Source organism: Syngnathoides biaculeatus, chromosome 9 (assembly GCF_019802595.1).
Source record: "Syngnathoides biaculeatus isolate LvHL_M chromosome 9, ASM1980259v1, whole genome shotgun sequence".
Classification (NCBI taxonomy): Eukaryota; Metazoa; Chordata; class Actinopteri; order Syngnathiformes; family Syngnathidae; genus Syngnathoides; species Syngnathoides biaculeatus.
In genome coordinates this window covers 2,000,725-2,020,229 of record NC_084648.1, presented here as the reverse complement: position 1 = coordinate 2,020,229, position 19,505 = coordinate 2,000,725, and the positions used below count along the sequence as shown (strand labels likewise).

General features: G+C 42.0%; 2 protein-coding genes across 3 annotated transcripts in view; one reads left to right on the top strand and one right to left on the bottom strand.

Moving 5' to 3' along the window:
* Nucleotides 1-357: 357 nt before the first annotated feature.
* gprc5bb (G protein-coupled receptor, class C, group 5, member Bb) lies at nucleotides 358-18,041 on the bottom strand. The gene is made up of 4 exons (XM_061831169.1): nucleotides 17,902-18,041; nucleotides 5,730-6,825; nucleotides 3,734-3,846; nucleotides 358-3,649 (listed from the first exon to the last, which is right to left on the bottom strand). Exons 2-4 carry the CDS (start codon nucleotides 6,823-6,825, stop codon nucleotides 3,605-3,607), a joined length of 1,254 nt encoding a protein of 417 aa, XP_061687153.1. The 5' UTR covers nucleotides 17,902-18,041; the 3' UTR covers nucleotides 358-3,604.
* pkd1a (polycystic kidney disease 1a) overlaps nucleotides 17,762-19,505 on the top strand; it is a 66,295-nt gene continuing 64,551 nt past the window's right edge. For both annotated transcript variants that reach the window (XM_061831164.1, XM_061831163.1), the window contains exon 1: nucleotides 17,762-18,315. In XM_061831164.1, coding sequence (XP_061687148.1) covers nucleotides 18,038-18,315 — 278 coding nt within the window. In that variant the 5' untranslated portion in view covers nucleotides 17,762-18,037. The remainder of the gene's footprint in view (nucleotides 18,316-19,505) is intronic.

Sequence of the window (19,505 nt, the reverse complement as noted above, 5' to 3'; positions counted from 1 at the left end):
TTCCCTATTAGTTCCCAAACAGGCCAACGCTTGGTGAATTCTGCTTCACATTGTTAAGACCTCACACGAGCGCTTGCCCTCCTAGATTTCTTCCAAGCCCCGATCAGAGTGAAGCTACTTTCAATATTTAAACTAAAAAAGATCAGGAATCCATTGAGAGCAAAGCTGTTTCACACGTTAAATATTCACGACACATCTGACCTTTCAAATGCCAGAAGGAAAAGACCAACACAAATTTCGAACAAGGGCATCTTGGGCAATTTCAACCCAAAATGTCTTGTAAACTCGATAAAACCACATCAAAGATTATAAGAAATGAGAGCATTAAGAGAAAATGTGCACTGATGTATTGTTCACTCTGTGCAAATTACATTACAAACATTCATGATACACCACCATAAAATGGTGCCAGTGCAATTGCCATGAAATAATTTAAAAGGTAAATACCAGTGCTTTTCACAATTTATAACACACTTGATTAAACTCGTTTGTAGAAGGACATTAGTGAACATACTGTAAAATGTCAAGATAATATTTGCAGGATACAAAATTGTAGCATAAATTTCACTCACAAAATCAACATTGCAGAAAACTCATTAATTAGTGAGAAAGTCAGAGTTGGTGCACAAAGGGGCACTTGATTAGATTGTCTTTCTTTTCCCTGCTTGAAGTCTTATTACTGATGTATTTGAACACCCTTAGCATGAGTGAATATTTTGAGTCACAGATTGTACAGTAATATAAAATTTGCATTTGCAAATTAGGGTTTCTCACATTTGATCTCAACTGACCACGATAGAAATAAAAGTTTCAAATTTTCCAAGAACCACATTGGCATTATTCACTCCAGCAACACTGTCATATATATATATAGTCTGGTGACACTCACATATCACAATAAAAAAAGAAAACATTAAAGGTGGTTGAGCATCGTGGTCAGATCACAATTTTGTTGGTCAGTCAAGTTGTATTAAATAATATTCATTGGGACATAATGATGCCCAGATGCCAATCAAAATGCAATATTCCTTGTCAGGTTCTCCAATATCGGTAGGATTTTAAGCAGCTGGCTAAAAAGTCTTTTCTCCACTCAATATGGACATTAAAATCCTTGAAAACACCCAAAATGAATCATACTGACAAAATATTAAAATATTGTACTTTTACAAGATAATACATGTCAAATATTACCACACAGATAACATATTATCTCTGATAAAGTGCAAAATACAGCCTCCAAGATATCTTAAACCTTATATTCATATGTACACTCATTTGTCAGATCATTGGGTATCCTTGCACTCATACTTTTCAACCATTTTTGAGCCAAGGCACCCATTTTACATAATAAAAATCTCATAATACACCACCAAACCAAAAATGTCACAAAGCTCATGAATACTGAAATAATGATCATCTCAGTGTACTCACAAGTTGACTTACTAAGTGGGAAATCCGGAGAGGGCATGCCACCCTTTTCTGACTGAGGACCTTGGTCTCAGATTAGGAGGTGCTGTGTCTCATTCCAGCTGCTTTACACTCAGATGCGAACTGCTCCAGTGAGCTTTGGAGATCACGGCTTGATGAAGCCAACAGAACCACATCATCTGCAAAGAGCAGAGATGCGATGCTGATGCCACCAAACCGGACACCCTCTACGCTGCACCTAGAAATTCTGTCCATAAAAGTTACGAACAAAATCGGTGACAAAGGGCAGCTTGGCGGAGTCCAACGCTCACTGGAAACGAGTCCGACTTATTGCCAGCAATGCGGACCAAACCCTGACACTGGTCTTACAGGGACCAAACAGCCCGTATAACGGGGTTCGGAACGCCGTACTCCCCCCAAAAAAACCCCCACAGGACTCCCTGAGGGACACGGTCGAACACGTTCTCCAAGTCCACAAAACACATGTAGACTGGTTGGGTGAACTCTGATGCACCCTCTAGGATCCTGCCGAGGGTGTAGAGCTGGTCCAATGTTCCACGGACAAGATAACCCTAACCCCAACCACATTGCTACTCCTGAATCTGAGATTTGACTTCCCAATGGACCCTCCTCTCCAGCACCCCTGAATAGACCTTACCAGGGAGCCTGAGGAGTGTGATCCCCCTGCAGTTGGAACACACCCTGCCTTTTCACAAGAGCCGCATGAAAGGAGGCAAGGGAAAAATGCACAATTAAAAGAATATGTGTGGATGAACACGGGACGTTTTTCTCAGACGTCTATCGCGTTTCACAGCTTCAGATCTTCACTTGAGCTCACTCCACGGTAACATCGACCTGGAATTTCCAAAAGGGACTAAACTTCCCAGTCACAAGTTAGTCATTTTGGAAAATCATACAGAAAAGCAGATGGCAATTAAAAAAAAAAAAAAGCATCCAGAGATGAATGCTTGCATCATATCAAGTGACTGATGCGTATGATGTGGCTCTTTGCCATAACACGATAAAAAATGCGGCTCTGCATCTCTGACTGGTTGGCCATCCCTGGTTGATATGAATGGCAACAGGTGGTTGTGCAGGTTTATTGTGCATTCTGCCATCTCACAGAAGAGAATTTAATTGTTCTGCCTGTAAGTATAGGTCAATACATGAAAACGATCTTGTGTAATTAACAATCATTTTCAGACAAATTTAGTGAACTTGGATAGTTTCCCTCAGCATCCCCGATGAGCTCTCATGGCACACTAGGGTGCCAAAGCCCCCTCATGAGGAATCACTGATCTAATGAGAACCAATGCCAAGGAAGAACTTATGGTAAAGATGGTCTTTACCACAAATTCTTCCGAGGCTAATAATGTCCGGCTTCAATTAACACAGTTGTCACAAAGCTATTCATTTAACAGTATGCATATAATTGTGGTCATATTGTAAAACTAAACTGCATCATAGTGAATTGTGTTTATAATATTTTGTTTCCTGTATTGAACTACTGCACATGAGAATAAACTCAGTACTTTCAGTACAGCTCTTGTTTTGGTCCATATTAGCTATCACAGTTAGGAGGTGGACCTATTGCATTCGCTATTGAGTGTATTGATAAATGGCTTTTTAGGTAGTTCATAAACTTTCTTTCTATTCCATTCATGTTCAAGATTTCTGGCAATACGCACAAGCTCTCTATAATGTGGCTCATAACATGTCCTGCAGTACTCTTTTGTGGAAGAGCCCAAAGGCGAGAAAAGTCAGAGACAAAGCAAGCTTTTGTAAGGCTATGCTGTAAACTCATATGGTGAACGTTCATATCGTCCTCTACCCCACACATTATCAGCCCACCTCAAGCAGTTGCTGTTAGCTTATTTAAATATTACAGACATCTGTGTGTTGATAATATTGAAGCGCTGTATGTGATATTTACAGCAGCAAAATAGACTCAAACTGTAGTCTCTTACAGTCTTTTCATTTTGAATAAGTGATGCAAACCTACAGCATTTGCCTAGGAAATGCACAATTGAAACATGTAGAGTATGCAGAAATATTAAATGCATTGAGTGACTGTCAGTCCATCTTGTATGACGTTATGTCTTTTTGAATTATTACTCCCGTTCAGGCATCGGGCAATAACGGAGTGTGACATAGGTACTCGAGTCACATTACCACTTTACCACAGTCGTCTTCCAGTGTAGTTAATGGGGGCCGTTGGCATCTAGATGGTGATGAAAAAAAAGGGGATCAGCTGGGTTAATAGCGATACTGTTCACGATTGGCATATTTTGAAAGGGACACTTACCGTGCCGCCATTCATAACGAGAGCCATTTCAGTTGGTTGGTAGACATGACCTCTGAAGGCGATGCCAGGGCGAACGCTGCCAGAACCGCTCTGGTAGTTTCCACTTCGGGGAGCTGAAAGCCAAGTCAAAAGTAATTGGTGCAATAATTTCATTTCGTGCCAATGTAGTATTATAGAGAAAAATTATTATTATTATTATTTTAGAAGTTGTCCAAATTGCCTAAAAAGAAAGCAATTTAAGGCTAAAATTTCTGTTGTGATTGGTCGATGTACTATAGCTACATTATATCTTATGTTTGAATGGACAGCTAGTTGTTCTATTATAATCACATTTATTTGTTATTAACATTTCAAATGTACATATTTTTTCCCCTCAAATGGTCTATCATTGTATTACACAATAAAGCATTTCTTTATATTTTGTCGTACTGAATTACGATGAATGTTTGATTATCAAGATGATTCTCATTGAGAAGACCCACAGTTTCTCTGGCGTAAGGTGAAATCGGCTGGGTTGATTTTAAATTCCCATTTAGATGATCAAATCTTCCTTTTCCCAATGAAGGAAAGGAGATTATTGATATGGAGAGTGGTAAACCTATACCACCAATCCTTTTTCTTAGCCGCTTATCCTCACAAGGGTCGCAGGGAGTGCTGGAGCCTATCCCAGCTGTCAACAGGCAGGAGACGGGGTACACCCTGAACTGGTTGCCAGCCAATCCAATCGCAGGGCACATCAAGACAAACAGCCACATTCACAATCACACCTAAGGGGCAATTTAGAGTGTTCAATTAATGATGCATGTTTTTGGGATGTGGGAGGAAACCGGAGTCCCAGGAGAAAACCTACACAGGCACAGGGAGCACATGCAAATTCCAGACAGGCGGGTCCGGGATTGAACCCAGGACCTCAGAACTGTGATGCCAATGCAAAACTGTACCGTTATTTCAAAAATAAAAGAATCAGTAATGTACGCTTGCTGCTGCGACAGCTTGTGCAAGATCAGCAAGCGAAATGATCATTTGTGTCAAAATTGGTCTAAACATTACTAACCAGTCCAATGTTTCTGAACTCAACCTGAAGTTCCTTTTCTGATCGCTTTTAAGCTTAGCTGTGCTTCATCCCTTCTCAGTCAAATGGATATTTTGCCACAACAGCCACAAGCAATCTATCGCCCAAACGCATCAGCACTAGAATGTTTTTTTTTCCAACCATGATCTTCATCTGGTTTGTCCTTGTGCCTTGCTGTGTCGCACTTGATCAGTATATTTGCTTCAAATAAGCACAGAAACTGGGATGACTCATACTGTATGTATCTCGCTGCCTAGGAGGCTGTTAATGAATTAGGCTTTAAATCCAGTGGTTTGATTGGATTGTGTATAGTTAAGCACATTCTGTGGTAAGCAAAACCTACATTGTATGATTTTATATGATTGTCAATTCCAATGGTTTTGATTTCTAGGTTTTTTTTTGGTAAGCTTGAAGTAGCTCCTTGAGAGAAGTCTCCACGTCTGCTGCAGATGCAGTGTGCTATTATGGCCTACACTCACCAAGTTGTGCCTTCAAATGGGTTGGGCTTAATGTCATTCAGAATCATTTGGATTAATTCACTCAATGGAAATTTCTTTCACTGTCTCTTATATGACATTCATTCACATGACATTGGATGGAAAAAACCTCAATGATTTGTGTTTCTAGTTTCCTAGCAACTGCACATTTGCAGCTGGCTTCTGCAATCATCACAATGTCAAAATTGTGAATTCCCAAGTTCCACTTGGAGGCAGAATTCAATTAAAGGTGTGATTGGATCTTCGGTGTTGGTCAGAGGGACAGAATGGCAGCCATCCTTCTGTCAGTCTGCCCTAGGACACCTGTAGGTACACGATTAGCCTACCACCACCAGGGTGTGAAGCATTATTATTCTTATTATTGTTGTTGTTGTTATCAGAAATATATAACAATAACACACATAGGACACACATGACACAGGCGTACTTGCACCATGCTCCTCCATAGAAAAGGCCTGGTTTTCCTGGAAGGGTTGGTGAGAGTGTGCTTGGAGCTCATCTCTGAAATGTGGAGGAGGAGTTGTCTCTCTGGTGTCAAAGAAATCTTCCCTGCTGCATTGTGAACGGTTCCAGAGACACAGGTGGCTCTCTGGAATGCCGTGAAATAGCAAAAGGATCCAGCCTTGAATAACCAGGGCCACTGCAAGAGCGGGCTCGTCCAGCACACGGTCCTCGGCCTTTCTCCCCACCTTCCCCCTCAACCTCAGTGCTTGGCTCCCATAGAGATAAAAGCCAAGCCATGCCACCCAAAGTAACGCTGATGCCAGACTTGCCAGGAAGAGCCACACTGCATTACACTTCCATCTGCTTTTGTCACTGTCTTCTTCTCTCTCCTCATCAGTGTCATGAGCTGGCTCTCCCACCAGTTCCCCGCCACACAGCACTACCCCTAGAGAGAGCCCCATGGCTATAAGGAGCAGCCCTAAGGTGTAGCTGCATGTCAGAGCAAAGTCCAAAGGGGGATACTCACAGGCCGGGTGACCCTCCCTGACCACAGTGAGAAGGACCCACTCAGCAGAAATAATCCCCTGAACCAAAGCTAGCGCCAGGCCCAGTGCAGCCAACGTGCTTCCGGATGGGCTCGTCTTCCCAGCCACCAGCCTCCTGAGCCTCAGGCCCTGGACCAGCAAGCTGGAGAAGCAAAGGGCAAAGAGGGGGCCCCAAAAGGCTCTGCGAACCACACAGAGGACCTGATTCTTCCCCACAAGGAATGCCAGGGAGATGGGGAATATCCCAAGGAGTGTTCCTAGGAGCAGGAGAAGCGGTCCCACGCCAGAGCGTCTGGCCGGGTCTGAAATGGAGCGAAGTTTGACTAATAGGAGCACAGCGACGATCAGAGAGGTGAGGCCCCCGCTGCACGCCACTGCCTCCAGAACGACACCCCACACTGACTCCAGGTCACACAGCACTCTGTAAGGGGGCTCCACATGCTCGCTACATCCCAGTGGAGGAGGTGATGATGGGTGCGATGTGGAAGAGCCGATCAGTAGTAGGAGGACGATGGAGAAACTGTTGACAGCCATCTTGAAGAGATGTTGAAAACAAGAGGAGAACCAGTTATGCAAGATAAAGACAGCAAAGTCACACACATAAGAGCGTTATTGTGAAAAAAAAATCACATCAGACATGAATACTGTATTCTTCTCTTTGGAAATACACTCATGCTCTCACAGCACAGAACAGAAATGATTTTAGCACTGGGCAATAGTTTCCATGCCAACGGGAAACAGCGTGGGCTGACAGCGCACGATGGGCTTTGAGAAGTCGAGCTTCAAGAACCAGAATCACAGATAGACACACACACACGCACCCGCACTGTCACACACACGTATACTTGCATGCAATAATTATACATTATTATTAGGCCCTGTTGGGATATAAGAAATGCCCTAATTTACTTTTTTAGTCATGTAGGTGACCAGTGAACTGGTCTAAGTGGCTTCACTTTTCAAAGCACTTCACATTTAAAGGTCAAATTATCTCTAACAAGCATTGCAACACTTAAAAGACTATTCAATGTTTTCCGACTTACCTCAGATAGATTAGCAGCTTCAATTCTTAATTACTGATAAGGGTTAGGCATCATATTCTTCATGCCATCATTTTGAGAGTTCAGTTAACTAACAAAAATGCCACTAAAAATCCTCAGTTTTGCAGGGACCAAACAGCTTCCAGGTTGCATTTGAAAATGTCCATTAAGTTGTTTGGTTGAACAGATCGTGTCTTGCTGCTGCTGCTGCTGCTGCTGCTGTCACACGACCACTCTCAAAAAACGCTAATCACTTATTTACTACTTGACTACTTCTGCCTCATCTTCGTCTCCCTAGCCCTCTTTCCGCCACACTCAACGTGTGTCTTTGTCCGTCTCTCCAGCAACCTTTGTCGTTCTCTTCATCCCAGTCACTCTGACTGCTTGCTTCGCTCTCCCTGCTTAATGTTGACTGTGCGGAGGTGTCACCAGAAATGCAATCCCAGCTTTGCTGGTGCTCACCCACAAATGGGAAGCAGGGACCTCTGGTGCATACTTAACGAGCACGCCACTTCACACCAAAGGCTGTTTTTTTTTTTTTTATTATTTAAACAATACCCCCCCTCCACCTCCACCCACTTCTACCTCATGTCACAGGTGTCCATTGGGAGTGACACTAGCTCAGTGAGGAGGGGATTTATAATTGATGAAAGCAGATGGTTCACACTCTGAGCCCACGTGGCCATCTGTTTAGGAAACGTTACATAACAGCCTAACATTCAGCCAAGACTCCCCGGAGGTTGGACTAATCTCCTGCCCTGGACATGTGGTCATATAGATCTGAAGAAGGACGAGATCTGAAGGGGACCACAGAAATCAGTAGGAGCCATAGAACCTGGCAATTGAGCCAGTTTGGATCAGTGTGGAAGAGACTCTACCTGGCAGATACTGCATCAGAGACAGATTAATCAGACACAAGAGTAGCCAAAATTGGCTTGTGGCACACAAATTAAGTGAGACACAAGCAAACATGTAAGGAAAGGAGAGCAGTAGTCTCACCCAGCCATTGGGTAAATACTTACTAATACACATCCTTGGCGGGAAATTTTGAATACAATGTAAAAGTTTATTTAATTCCATAATTCCATGAAAACCTTCAACTTTCATAGATTCTCGCTTTGGGGCCCACAATTTAAACAATTTCAAGTATTTATTTGTTTATTTTTACATCATGTGGGGTTCCATCTCATAAAAGCCACAAAATCAGGAATTCACAAAATCACAATAGTTTGAAGAAATCACCCCAAATTTTGCTGGCCATATGTATGTTTTTAACTTTTAACTACTCTAATCATCCACTAACGTTTCTTTTTTTCTGCAAAAACTGAGAAGTAAACGGCAATTTCATCAGTATTCTCATTTTTTGAATTCCAATTGTTTGGCTGAAAGCTCGAATCATGTAAAAATAAACAAATAAATATGTTTCATTCTTTAAATTGTAGGTCCTCAAGCTATAATCTATGAAAGAGTCACGTTTTGAATGGAATTAAGGAAATAAATGAACTTTTCCATGGTATTTAAATGGTTAGGGAAGGGTCTGTATATCAGGCACTAATGAAGAACTTCAGTGATTGTCGACAGTTGTGTGCAAATTCTTGTATGTTCTCATGATCTAATGTAGTGGAGACCACATTTTCTTGAATAGCAGTTTTATAACTAATGTCCTCATGGCTTTGGGTTCGGAGGACACAGGAGCCTGGAACTATCAGACCTTCAGCTCCTTGGAGCCTAAATACATAAGTATTTGGGAGCCAGAAAAATATTTCCATGGAAACTTCTCCAGGTACAATTTCATATGACTTTATTTAATCCCGTGAAATGTTCACTAATTATGAGTTACTGTCTGATGACAATAACTCATCTGCAAGGAAGCATGGACATATCCATAAATTTACGTGAAAATCCATTCAATAAATGGTGAGTGAATTGTGGAAAGGCACAACAAGGGACCGTGGGCCCTCTTGACGTTGTTTTTTTTTTTTTTTTAAATTCATACTGAGATGTTTCAGGGACAAATAAGTGGTGGTTTGTTTGTGCCTTGAACTGCTTTGAACACCTGAAGACTTTCTGTCTGGGTTTTTTATGTTTTTTCAATTCTGGCGTACATTTTTGTCTGAGTGATGTGGTTCCACTAATGCCTGCCCGACAAATGCAGCAAAACATTTGCCTTGACTAATGTGAATGAGACCAACCACTAACTAACTAACAGTGGATTGACTGGCAAACGAAAATTTATACCAAGTAAAGAAACAACTCTGAAAAACAAACTTTGGGACCCACCACTTGATATTTAAAAATCAATTATTTTCTTGAGTTTGAGTTCCTTGACTTTCTTTGTTACTAAGAATCCTTTTGTTTGAAGTGTTGTTAATTAAGTATTTACAATTTTCTGGGGGCTATGTTTGCCCCTTTTGGATGTTTCTGTTTTCTTGAAATAAACCTCTTTTGGAGATTGGCCTTTCTTTGACTTCCTTTTCCCCTTGCGCTGTGTTCTTCCACCTTTTTTTTTTTTTGCCACCAAAACCATAGACTGTGGCATACAGTATTCCTGTATTCCAGTGATTTCCAACCTCTATAGAGCCAAGGCACAAATTTTACAATTGAAAAATCCCACGGCACACCAACAAAATTAAATGTCACCAAAAATGGATTGATTACTATATGTACTTCCTGCCATCTAATAGAAGATGTTTTTTTTGTTGTCATTGTGCCTCACTGGCATAAATAGATGAATAAAGATACATTATTTCTTGGAATAAATGTTTTTTTCAGCAATTTCATAAAATTGGATAACTTCCCACACCACACCTGAAGAGAGCTCACGGCACACTAATGTACCCCGGCACACTGTTTGGGAATCACTGCTATATACTGTATGTGATATTTTTGTATGGTTGCGTACCATATATTATTTCCAATGTTAAGTATATGTCTTGTCTGAATGAAGGCTGGGAAACACTACCCACAACCTCAATCTACACTATTGTAACCTATGGGGTAAATTATTAGTTTCCAAGACTTGTATTTTTCAAACAGTCATGCCACCAGTTTTATTTGTTGAGGAGTTGAGTCCTTCCACTGAGACATAAGGACCACAGCTAAATGGGGACAAGCAATACAAGTGCTGACCAACATCACATTATCTCTAATCTGGGTCATCTAGTCATCACTTGAGTCCATCCAATATGACCTTGTCAATTACAGTATTGTCCAGCCCATGATCCCTCGATTATCCCTCACGTATCTCGTGACGTCGATCCAATTGTCAACCTGCATTGCTTGCATTCACTTATGTACTAGATGTGATATGCCACACACAGAGTATATATATATATATATATATATAATATATATATATATATATATATATATATATATATATATATATATACACACACACACATAATAATTCTTAGCTGCTTATCCTCACAAGGGTTGCGGGAGTGCTGCAGCCTATCCCATCTATCAACGGGTAGGAGGCAAGGTACACCATCAACTGGTTGCCAGCCAATCACAGGGCACACTTAGGAGGAGTTTAGCGTGTCCAATTAATGTTGCATGTTTTTGGGATGTGGGAGGAAACCGGAGTGCCCAGAGAAAACCAACGCAGGCACGGGGAAAACATGCAAATTCCACAAGGGCAGGTCTGCAATTGAACCTTGGTCCTCAGAACTGTGAGACAAACGCTTTACAGCTGCTCCACTTTGCCAATAATAATAATAATAGGGGCAGCACGGTGGATCAGTTGGTAAAGCGTTGGCCTCACAGTTCTGAGGTCCCGGGTTCAATCCCGGACCCGCCTGCGTGGAGTTTGCATGTTCTCCACGTGCCTGTGTGGGTTTCCTCCGGGCACTCCGGTTTCTTCCCACATCCCAAAAACATGCAACATTAATTGCACACTCTAAATTGCCCCTAGGTGCTATTCTGAGTGAGGCTGTTTGTCTCGATGTGCCCTGTGATTGGCTGGCAACCAGTTGAGGGTGTACCCCGCCTCCTGCCTGTTGACAGCTTGGATAGGCTCCAGCACTCCCCGCTTCCCTTGTGAGGTGAAGCGGCTAAGAAAATAGATAGATGTGATGGATAAGACATAGTACTGCAATCATAACAGACCCATGTGACCAGCAGTATAGATTGGTGAAAAAAAAAAAAAAGTTACATTAACCAAATTGGGCCATTCTGCAGACTTCTGAGAGTGACGATGTTAAAAGCTTCTGCTCTCAAAAAGACACTTATGGTCATACACTGTCAGGGAGGTGTTGATTTTAGGGTTAGGGTTTATTATGGACACCACAGGTGTCAAACTCAAGGCCTGGGGCCCAGATCCAGCCCACCACATCATTTTATGTGGCCCACAAAGGCAAAATACGTGTCAACTTCAATGATTCTTGCTAAAATCGCTACTAAATTTCGGAGATCATAAATAACCTTGAGATATTGCAAGCATGTTTGTGTTAGCAAACACAAATAGTTGAAAACCCCATTACCCATGATTTCTGATTTCAAAACTAGTTTATAATTTCATGTGTAAATATGATGAGATGATTAAACAGTTTTCTGGTTTTACAGTCATAACGGCCTTCTGAGGGAAACGATAACAACAATCTGGCCCACGGCAGTTTGACACCCTTGATGTACACTGAACAAAAATGTAAACACACTTTTCTGCTCCCATTTTTCCTGAGCTGGACTCCAAGTTCTAAGTTGTTCCCAACCTGATCAACTATATGCAAAGGAGATGCACTGCATGAGGTAAATGGTTGTCACAGCAGATATTGAATGGCTTTCACCAAATTGTCCTGAGGTGTGATTGCGAGTGCAACTGTCTGTCTCTACGTGGCCTGCAATTGGCTGACAACCATTTCTGGGAGTACCCAGCCTCCTCTCCGATGATAGCTGGGATAGGCTCCGCCAGTTCCACGACCTTGTGAGGATATGCGGCTCAGAAAATGGATGGATGGAAATCTCCAACCGAATTAATAAACACAAACTTTCCTAGTCCATTTCCTAGTAAAAGGAATATGCTAGAGAATGCAATTGTAAAGTATATTCCCAACTTAATTTCATCACAAATACGGTAACAACATAAATAATTGCTGGAGCCGTTTGATACTGTAAATAAGAATCGTGTCACTTGAAATCGTCTTCTTTTCTCTACTTATTTTTGTCATACAGTGTGAGCGAGCGTAATGAAGAGCGATTTTTAAACACAAGGAGCGAGAATATAAAAATAAACAGCATTTCACAAAATCCCTTAACATGAAGCCTACAACCCCTGCCCCCATTGACCCCCCCGCGCTTGTGAATATTCAGCTAATAGGTTATGAGGTAAATTATTCACTAATTTGCAATAGCATGGCTGAGATCATTGCTACCTTGTAATCACTTGTAATGTCTTACACTGGCCACTCGGTAGAAGCAGTTAGTCAAGAATCCGAAGAGGTTTTGGCTGTACAATACTCTGCAAAAATCATTTTTTGTCACTCATATTAAACCAACTCTTTTGAGGAAGTTCTCCCTTTCTTTTCTTTTTAGAGGAGAGGCAATTTCATTTTTGCTCTGATTGATGGTAGATAATCCCTTGAGGGAAATCAAGTTTTAACAACTACAAATAAATGTAAACCTCAGCAGTTCTTTGGCTTGTTGGTTTCTTCTTCGTTTGCACTAGTTGTCTCTGCAGGCCGATTTCTATGACCACAGGAACACAGTGATAATACTTGGGAAATGACATTAGCAGACAAAAGAAACACATTCTTGATTTACAAAAAACTATTGAGGATATTATTATACCAAGACGTGCACATCATACTGATGCAAATCTAAATCAATAACTCTCGTAAAGGGACGTCTGAAAGAAAGAAAACACGGTATATTTTATTGTAAAAAAAAAAAAAAAAAATTATTGGAACAACAAGGTCATTTGTCTTGAGCTATACCCCCCCACCCCCACACACACACTTTTCAGCTGAGCTAAAGTATCGGTACACTTGACTGATGTGTGTTTCTCGTTGCTCAGGTGTTGCCTTTGAGATTAATTGCTTAAACATTGAATAGTGTTTGTTTTTAGATTAGGGGTTCACCCGTAAAACCTGGATTTGCTGTTAAGCAAAGAGCTACAAGTCTTTGGGGAAAAAAGTAAGGCCATTTTGATGCTGAGAGAAGAGGGAAAAAATGAAAATCAACATGGAAAGTCCTGAAAAAGAAAGAAACTACTGGTGTACTGAGCAACAGCTATCAAACAGGGTATCAAGAGTTGATGATAGAAATGTTGTGGGAGCTGTGATGAAACCCAAAAACAACAGTCAATGACATCACCATCAACCACCACAGGGCAAGGGTGAAGGTATCACTGGTATCACTACCCAGTGTGTTCGAAGATGCAAACCACTCCCCAGCAAAAATAATCGGAAGGCCAGATTAGATTTTGGAAAGGAGTATAGAGATAAGCCAACAATACTTTTCGAGCAAAGTTTTATGGACTGTTCATCCATCCATCCATCCATCCATTATCTGAACCACTTATCCTCACAAGAGTCATGGGAGTGCTGGACCCTATGCCAGCTTTGGGCATCTTTGGGGAGGAGGCGGGATACATCCTGAACTGGTTGCCAGGGAATCGCAGGTAACAAACAACCGTTCGCACTCACATTCAGACCTACGGGCAATAGGTTTGTGGATGATATGATCATTAAAACAATAGCTTGTCATATCCTCTATGACACTCTCCTCCCCTCCACCCCTTTATGCCCTTCACATGAATACAATTTCATTACTCCTAAAATGGCAGCAGAACCTCTGTCAAGCAGTCCCATTGACATTTCGGTATGTCCGCATTGCTTGCTGGGTTTCAAATCCTCGGCCACACGTAACCCTTCTACATATTCATGATTTAAAATGTCTGACATCATCATCAAAATATTTGGGCACCGCACTGTCCTGCGTTGTATCTGGAAAAATTATTTTTCTGTTGTTATCAATATTAGTATTGTATCATTTATAGCTGTCATAGAAAATGTGAATTGTGATTCATTGCTATTTAGGAATGCACTATCATGGATTCAGATTCTATTTACCAATAATACTTTAATACTAACGTCGTGCCTCTTGCTGGACCACCTCAAAAGCATCACAGGTCCCCTGCTGGACCCCTGCAGTTTGCTTTAGGTCTGTCAATTATGCAGTCAACATGGGACTCCACTGCATCCGAGAAGACAACAGTTATGGGAACCTGTTCGTGGACTGTTTATGGACTTCAGCTCTGCGTTCAACACCATCATCCCCAAGCTCCTCTGCTAAAAGCTCAGCCTCTCGCTTGTCACCTGCCAATGGATTTACAGCTGTCTGACGCCCTGGACACAGCAACTAAGGCTGGGGAAGGTCACCTCATCCACACGCACTGTCAACACCGGGGCTTCCCAAGGTTGTGTCCTCTCTTCACTGCTCCTCTCTCTCGACATGAACGAATGCACCCAAAACACACCTGACTGTCAAACTCCTAAGGTTTGCAGATGATGCCATAGTCGTCGGCCTCATCAAAGACTGTCTGCATATCGACAGGAATTGGAGATGGTGGCGCTGTGGTGAGGCCAACACGACCTGGAATTGAACACAGGACTGTAGAGGTGATCATGCACTTCAGGAGGCATCCTTTGCTCCAGCTGCCCCTCACGCTGTCCAACTGTGTTGTGTCAACTGTCGAGACCTTTATGTTCCTGGGAATTACAGTCTCTCAGGACCTGAAATGGGAGACGAACATCAACTCCATCCTCAAAAAGACCCAGCAGAGGATGTACTTCCTGCCGCCCTAAGAAAGCACGGCCTGCAACGAGAGCCGCTGCAGCAGTTCGACACAGCGGTAATCGAATCATTACTGTGAACCTCCGTTACAGCCAGGCTTGGCGCTGCCACAAAAAAAGACAAACCCTGACTTCAACGGACAATCAAAGCTGCTGGAAGGATTGTCTGTACCCACTTCCCACCCTCGAGGACTTCCACCCTACCTGAAATAAGACAAGAGCAGACAAAATCTTCTAAGACCTTTAACATACTGGCCACCAACTCTTCCATCTCCTTGCCTCGGGTAGGTGCTAACGAGCAATGCAAACCAAAAACTAGCAGTCAATCCAACAGGTTATTCCCTCTTGGAATTAACTTCTCAAACAGCTAATTTACAATTCCACTGGAACATGCACTCACGAGCCTGAGTCGGATCTGCACCACTTGAACAATCGACTGAAGAGTATCTGCAACATTTGTACAATTAACATTGTCCCTGATTACCGCACTAGTAGTCACTTTAAATTTCATACATTTCTTGAAATTTTGGCACCCTTGCACAAAGGTCATTCCACTACACTACTGCTCTATTAGTCATTGCCGAATTTCTGGTAACCTTTTCTTTGTCATGGTTTTTTGCAATGTCTTTAAGTTTCAAGTCTTCTTCGTCAACTGACTGTTGTCATACTAGAGCAGCTCCAACTACTAGAGACAAATTCCTTGTTTGCTTTTGACATACTTGGCAAAACAAAGATGATTCTGAGTTTGAATCTGAATTAAATAAGATTAGGGTGCTTGAGCCTCACAGTTTTACATGGATTGTCTACGATAAATTCCAAGACCTTTCTGAATAAAGAGGATGCAAATACTGACTCTCAAAATGACAAGAGCCTTACATTAGTGTTCTTCTCCCAACTGAATGATTTTCAAAATGATTATTGGTTAATTAGCTTTCAACCCTTCCTAGTTGGTACTGTGATTGAAAATGTAGAAATTATCTCTCCAGCCAAATGATTTCTGAAGGTACAACACTGGTCAGATGGGGGAAAGCTCAAGAGTTAATTGATGATGATCTCAATTTGAACCCATCACTGCAGAGACGGCTGTGAGTTCAATGTTGAGAGCATATTAGGACATACAGTATTATCTTTTAATGGCAACTCAAGTATCAATACATGACGAAGCAGCTCAGGAAATGGATGCATGTTGCATGATGCAAATGTATCAGTGCGGTGTTTAAATTTCAAACCGTATCGGGCTCCTTTCATATATCAAGAATGCAATCAGAGACCACTGACGGTGATTTTCGTTGTCCCTATGACTATTGACCTACCTACAGTATGTGCCTGTTTCACTCTTTTAGTTTTAATGCTCGTATGGATATGTATTGTTTGTTTGTTTGATCTTTTTTTTCATGCACATTTCAAAATCTTTTGCTTTATACCTCCCTCAATCCTCTATTCGTCCTTCTGCAGACCCTCCACACTCCCTCAGCGGACCCCTCCTCCTTCCATCTTCTTCCTGTAGCCCTACAATAACAGAGCTAGTGGCCTCAGTAAGTGCTGTTTTCCTGCCCAGACCCATGGACCCTCCCCATAACAAAACAGAAGCCAAGCTCATTTTACCCTCACCCGACCTAGACTGGACCCGTCCTGGCCACACAAACACTGAAAAACAAACTGGTCCATCCAGAGCAGCTGCACTCATCCTTCAGATAAGAATAAAATGGTCATGTCGTACTTCAATTTTATACTACCAAGATCATCTGTTGAGGGTTATAATTTTAATGTAGATCCCTGTTCAAGCACCCAAACAGGTCAAGAAAACATGACGCACACTGATTTTGTCTCTGTGATTACCGGTAGTTTTAACTGACAGGTATCTGATGGAGCCAAGACTTCTTTTGAATATATGTAGAAGAGAGAACGTGTCCAAAATGAAAATTATTCATTCAAGTAGTACATCCATATAACAGTGCAGGCATTTAGAAAAACTCAGATTAAATAAACTTCGAGATTAAACAAAACTAAGATGAAACATCATCATGTGTGACCGCACACTAATGTGTTTGCGTGGGCTTTGTTTTCTGACACCGCTGACGGATACTAAATGACAAAAACGTATTAATTGAACAACACATTAATTTTTGCCTGGTGAAATTATCCAATTTAACTTAATTGGTATGAAAAACATTATTCATCCATCCATTTTTCTGAGCCGCTTATCCCCACAAGGGATAGGCTACATGTTCTCTCAGCGCCGTCCTCCACCCGGTGGGCACCAGGGGAGGGATGCAAGCCAAGCCAATTTCAGCGAAGCGGGAGATGATGTGCAACGAGTCCATTTCAATCCCCCCATCCCCCACCCATCGCTCCAATTTTTTTTTTTTTTACATTCACTATTTTGATTTCTTTTTTTTGGGGGGGGGCACGGGGCTGTATTGGATGGATGGAATTTCAATAGATTTAATAAGGATTTAAATGTGAGTTAAGAGTTCCGTCGCGGAACTAATTAAACTCGTAATTCAATGTATCACTATGCGTACATTGTACTTTTTGGTGACTTTTTGTTATTGTTGTTGTAATATACGTCCAATTTTTTAGCGGGAGAGCTCAGTGGTGGTTTGCCAAACTGCATAAATTACACAGAGGAGGAGGAGCAGGAGGTGAGAGGAAGTTCCCAATTTTTTTTTTTTTTTTTCCCCTTCTTCAGGGAAAGATTCGTTGGTGACGCTCCGTTAGATTTTCAGAGGAACGGGAAAGCCAAAGGAAAGTTTGGAGAAGTAGGCGCATCTCACCTCGTCCAAAACTGTCTCCTCCTTAACTTCGGGCTCTCCTCACATGAAATCCGAGGCAAGGAAAAGTGTGTTTGCTTTGGTCCTTCCCAGCCCGAGAGGACTTCCACCATCAGAGGCGATGAGATGTGAGTGAGCTATGCCTTGTGGAAATGGAGCGACTGTAACCCAGCGAAAACATGGCGTCTGCGGGCCCAGCTTCTATTTCTTCTGCGGCCTGCTGCTGGTGGCCCTGTGCCGCTCGGAGTCGTGGAGCCTCGGCTCGCAGACGGCCGCCGGCAGGGGCTGCAGCCCGTGCCCCGTCAACTGCAGCTGCGCGCCCGCGGGGCCCCAGCAGAGCTGCGCGGTCAACTGCTCCAACGTCGGCCTGGAGAGGGCCCCCGGAGCGGCAGAAATGCCGCCGCTCACCACCGTGCTGTAAGTCCAAAATCCATCGCACGACACTTTGGTGTTTGGATTTGCTGTGTGATGTGGTGGCGTCATCATTCCATTCGTCGTCAACATCATCGTCATATTATTATTATTGTTAGTTTCATCATTTATACTGCATGACAAGTTCGCTGCGTTAGCAAATGTTATTTTTTTTTAAATTATTATGATAGAATCTCCAACCAACAATAGTGGTGCTGGCGATTAAGACATTATAAACGTTAATTTTGCTACCTTATTGACGATCCATCAATGATTACTGCCAATTATTTCCTCATGAACCCACATTTTTTATTACCGCTATTTCCCAAAATAACTAATATGCTGCCAAGCATCATCAGGTGTGCTGTCTGAAATCATTCAGTGTCACTTCAAAATGATCGGTACTATTTATTTACTGCAAATCTTTCTCCACTTAACAATACCGCCGACATATCGTGACGGGTAGAATATTTAAATGCTAATCCGCTAGATGGCAGAAGACACAATTAACCCGTGTTGCTCCCAGTCCCACAAGAGAATAATAGCTTTTTGTTCAAGTAAACAGGCACAGGTTTCTCATCCAGTCCGTTTCTGAGTACATTGAGCCGAGAACGTCATTATTTCAGTGTACATACTTTTTGCAAGTTGTTTGGCGGTGTGAGATTTTTATAATGCAAACTTTATATCTGTGGGTCAAAAAGCTTGTGAAAGACACTGTATTCTGGACTGACGATTTTGTTCAAATTCCAATGTTTCATCAGGTTGCAAATGTGGAGGATGAAATTAGAATGCACATTCTTTTTGAGTACATTCATGCTTTTTTTATTTTTTTGCATGAATGAGCCCTCTATTAGAGGTCATAATGCCAGAGTCTGTATTTTTGGTGTGTGCATGCATTTGTCTTCTTGTGGTACTTCAGAGTGAAGCTCGTCACCAAAAAAGTGAAACTGGACTTTGTGGCGTGGATCAGCTTGTCGCTCTTTAGCATTGCTGGAGCAAGAACATTCTGTTCTGAGCAGACGCAAGCCACATGTTGTCAATTATTTATTTCCCTTCAACCCACCTACTCACATTTAACGTGAACGTTCAGCATGTATATACAGGAACTTCATTCAAAAGCCACGAGAAAAAGACGGACAGAAAAGTCTTGCGCGTTAACTCTTGTGACTCACTTGACCGTTCATATCCTGCCACCA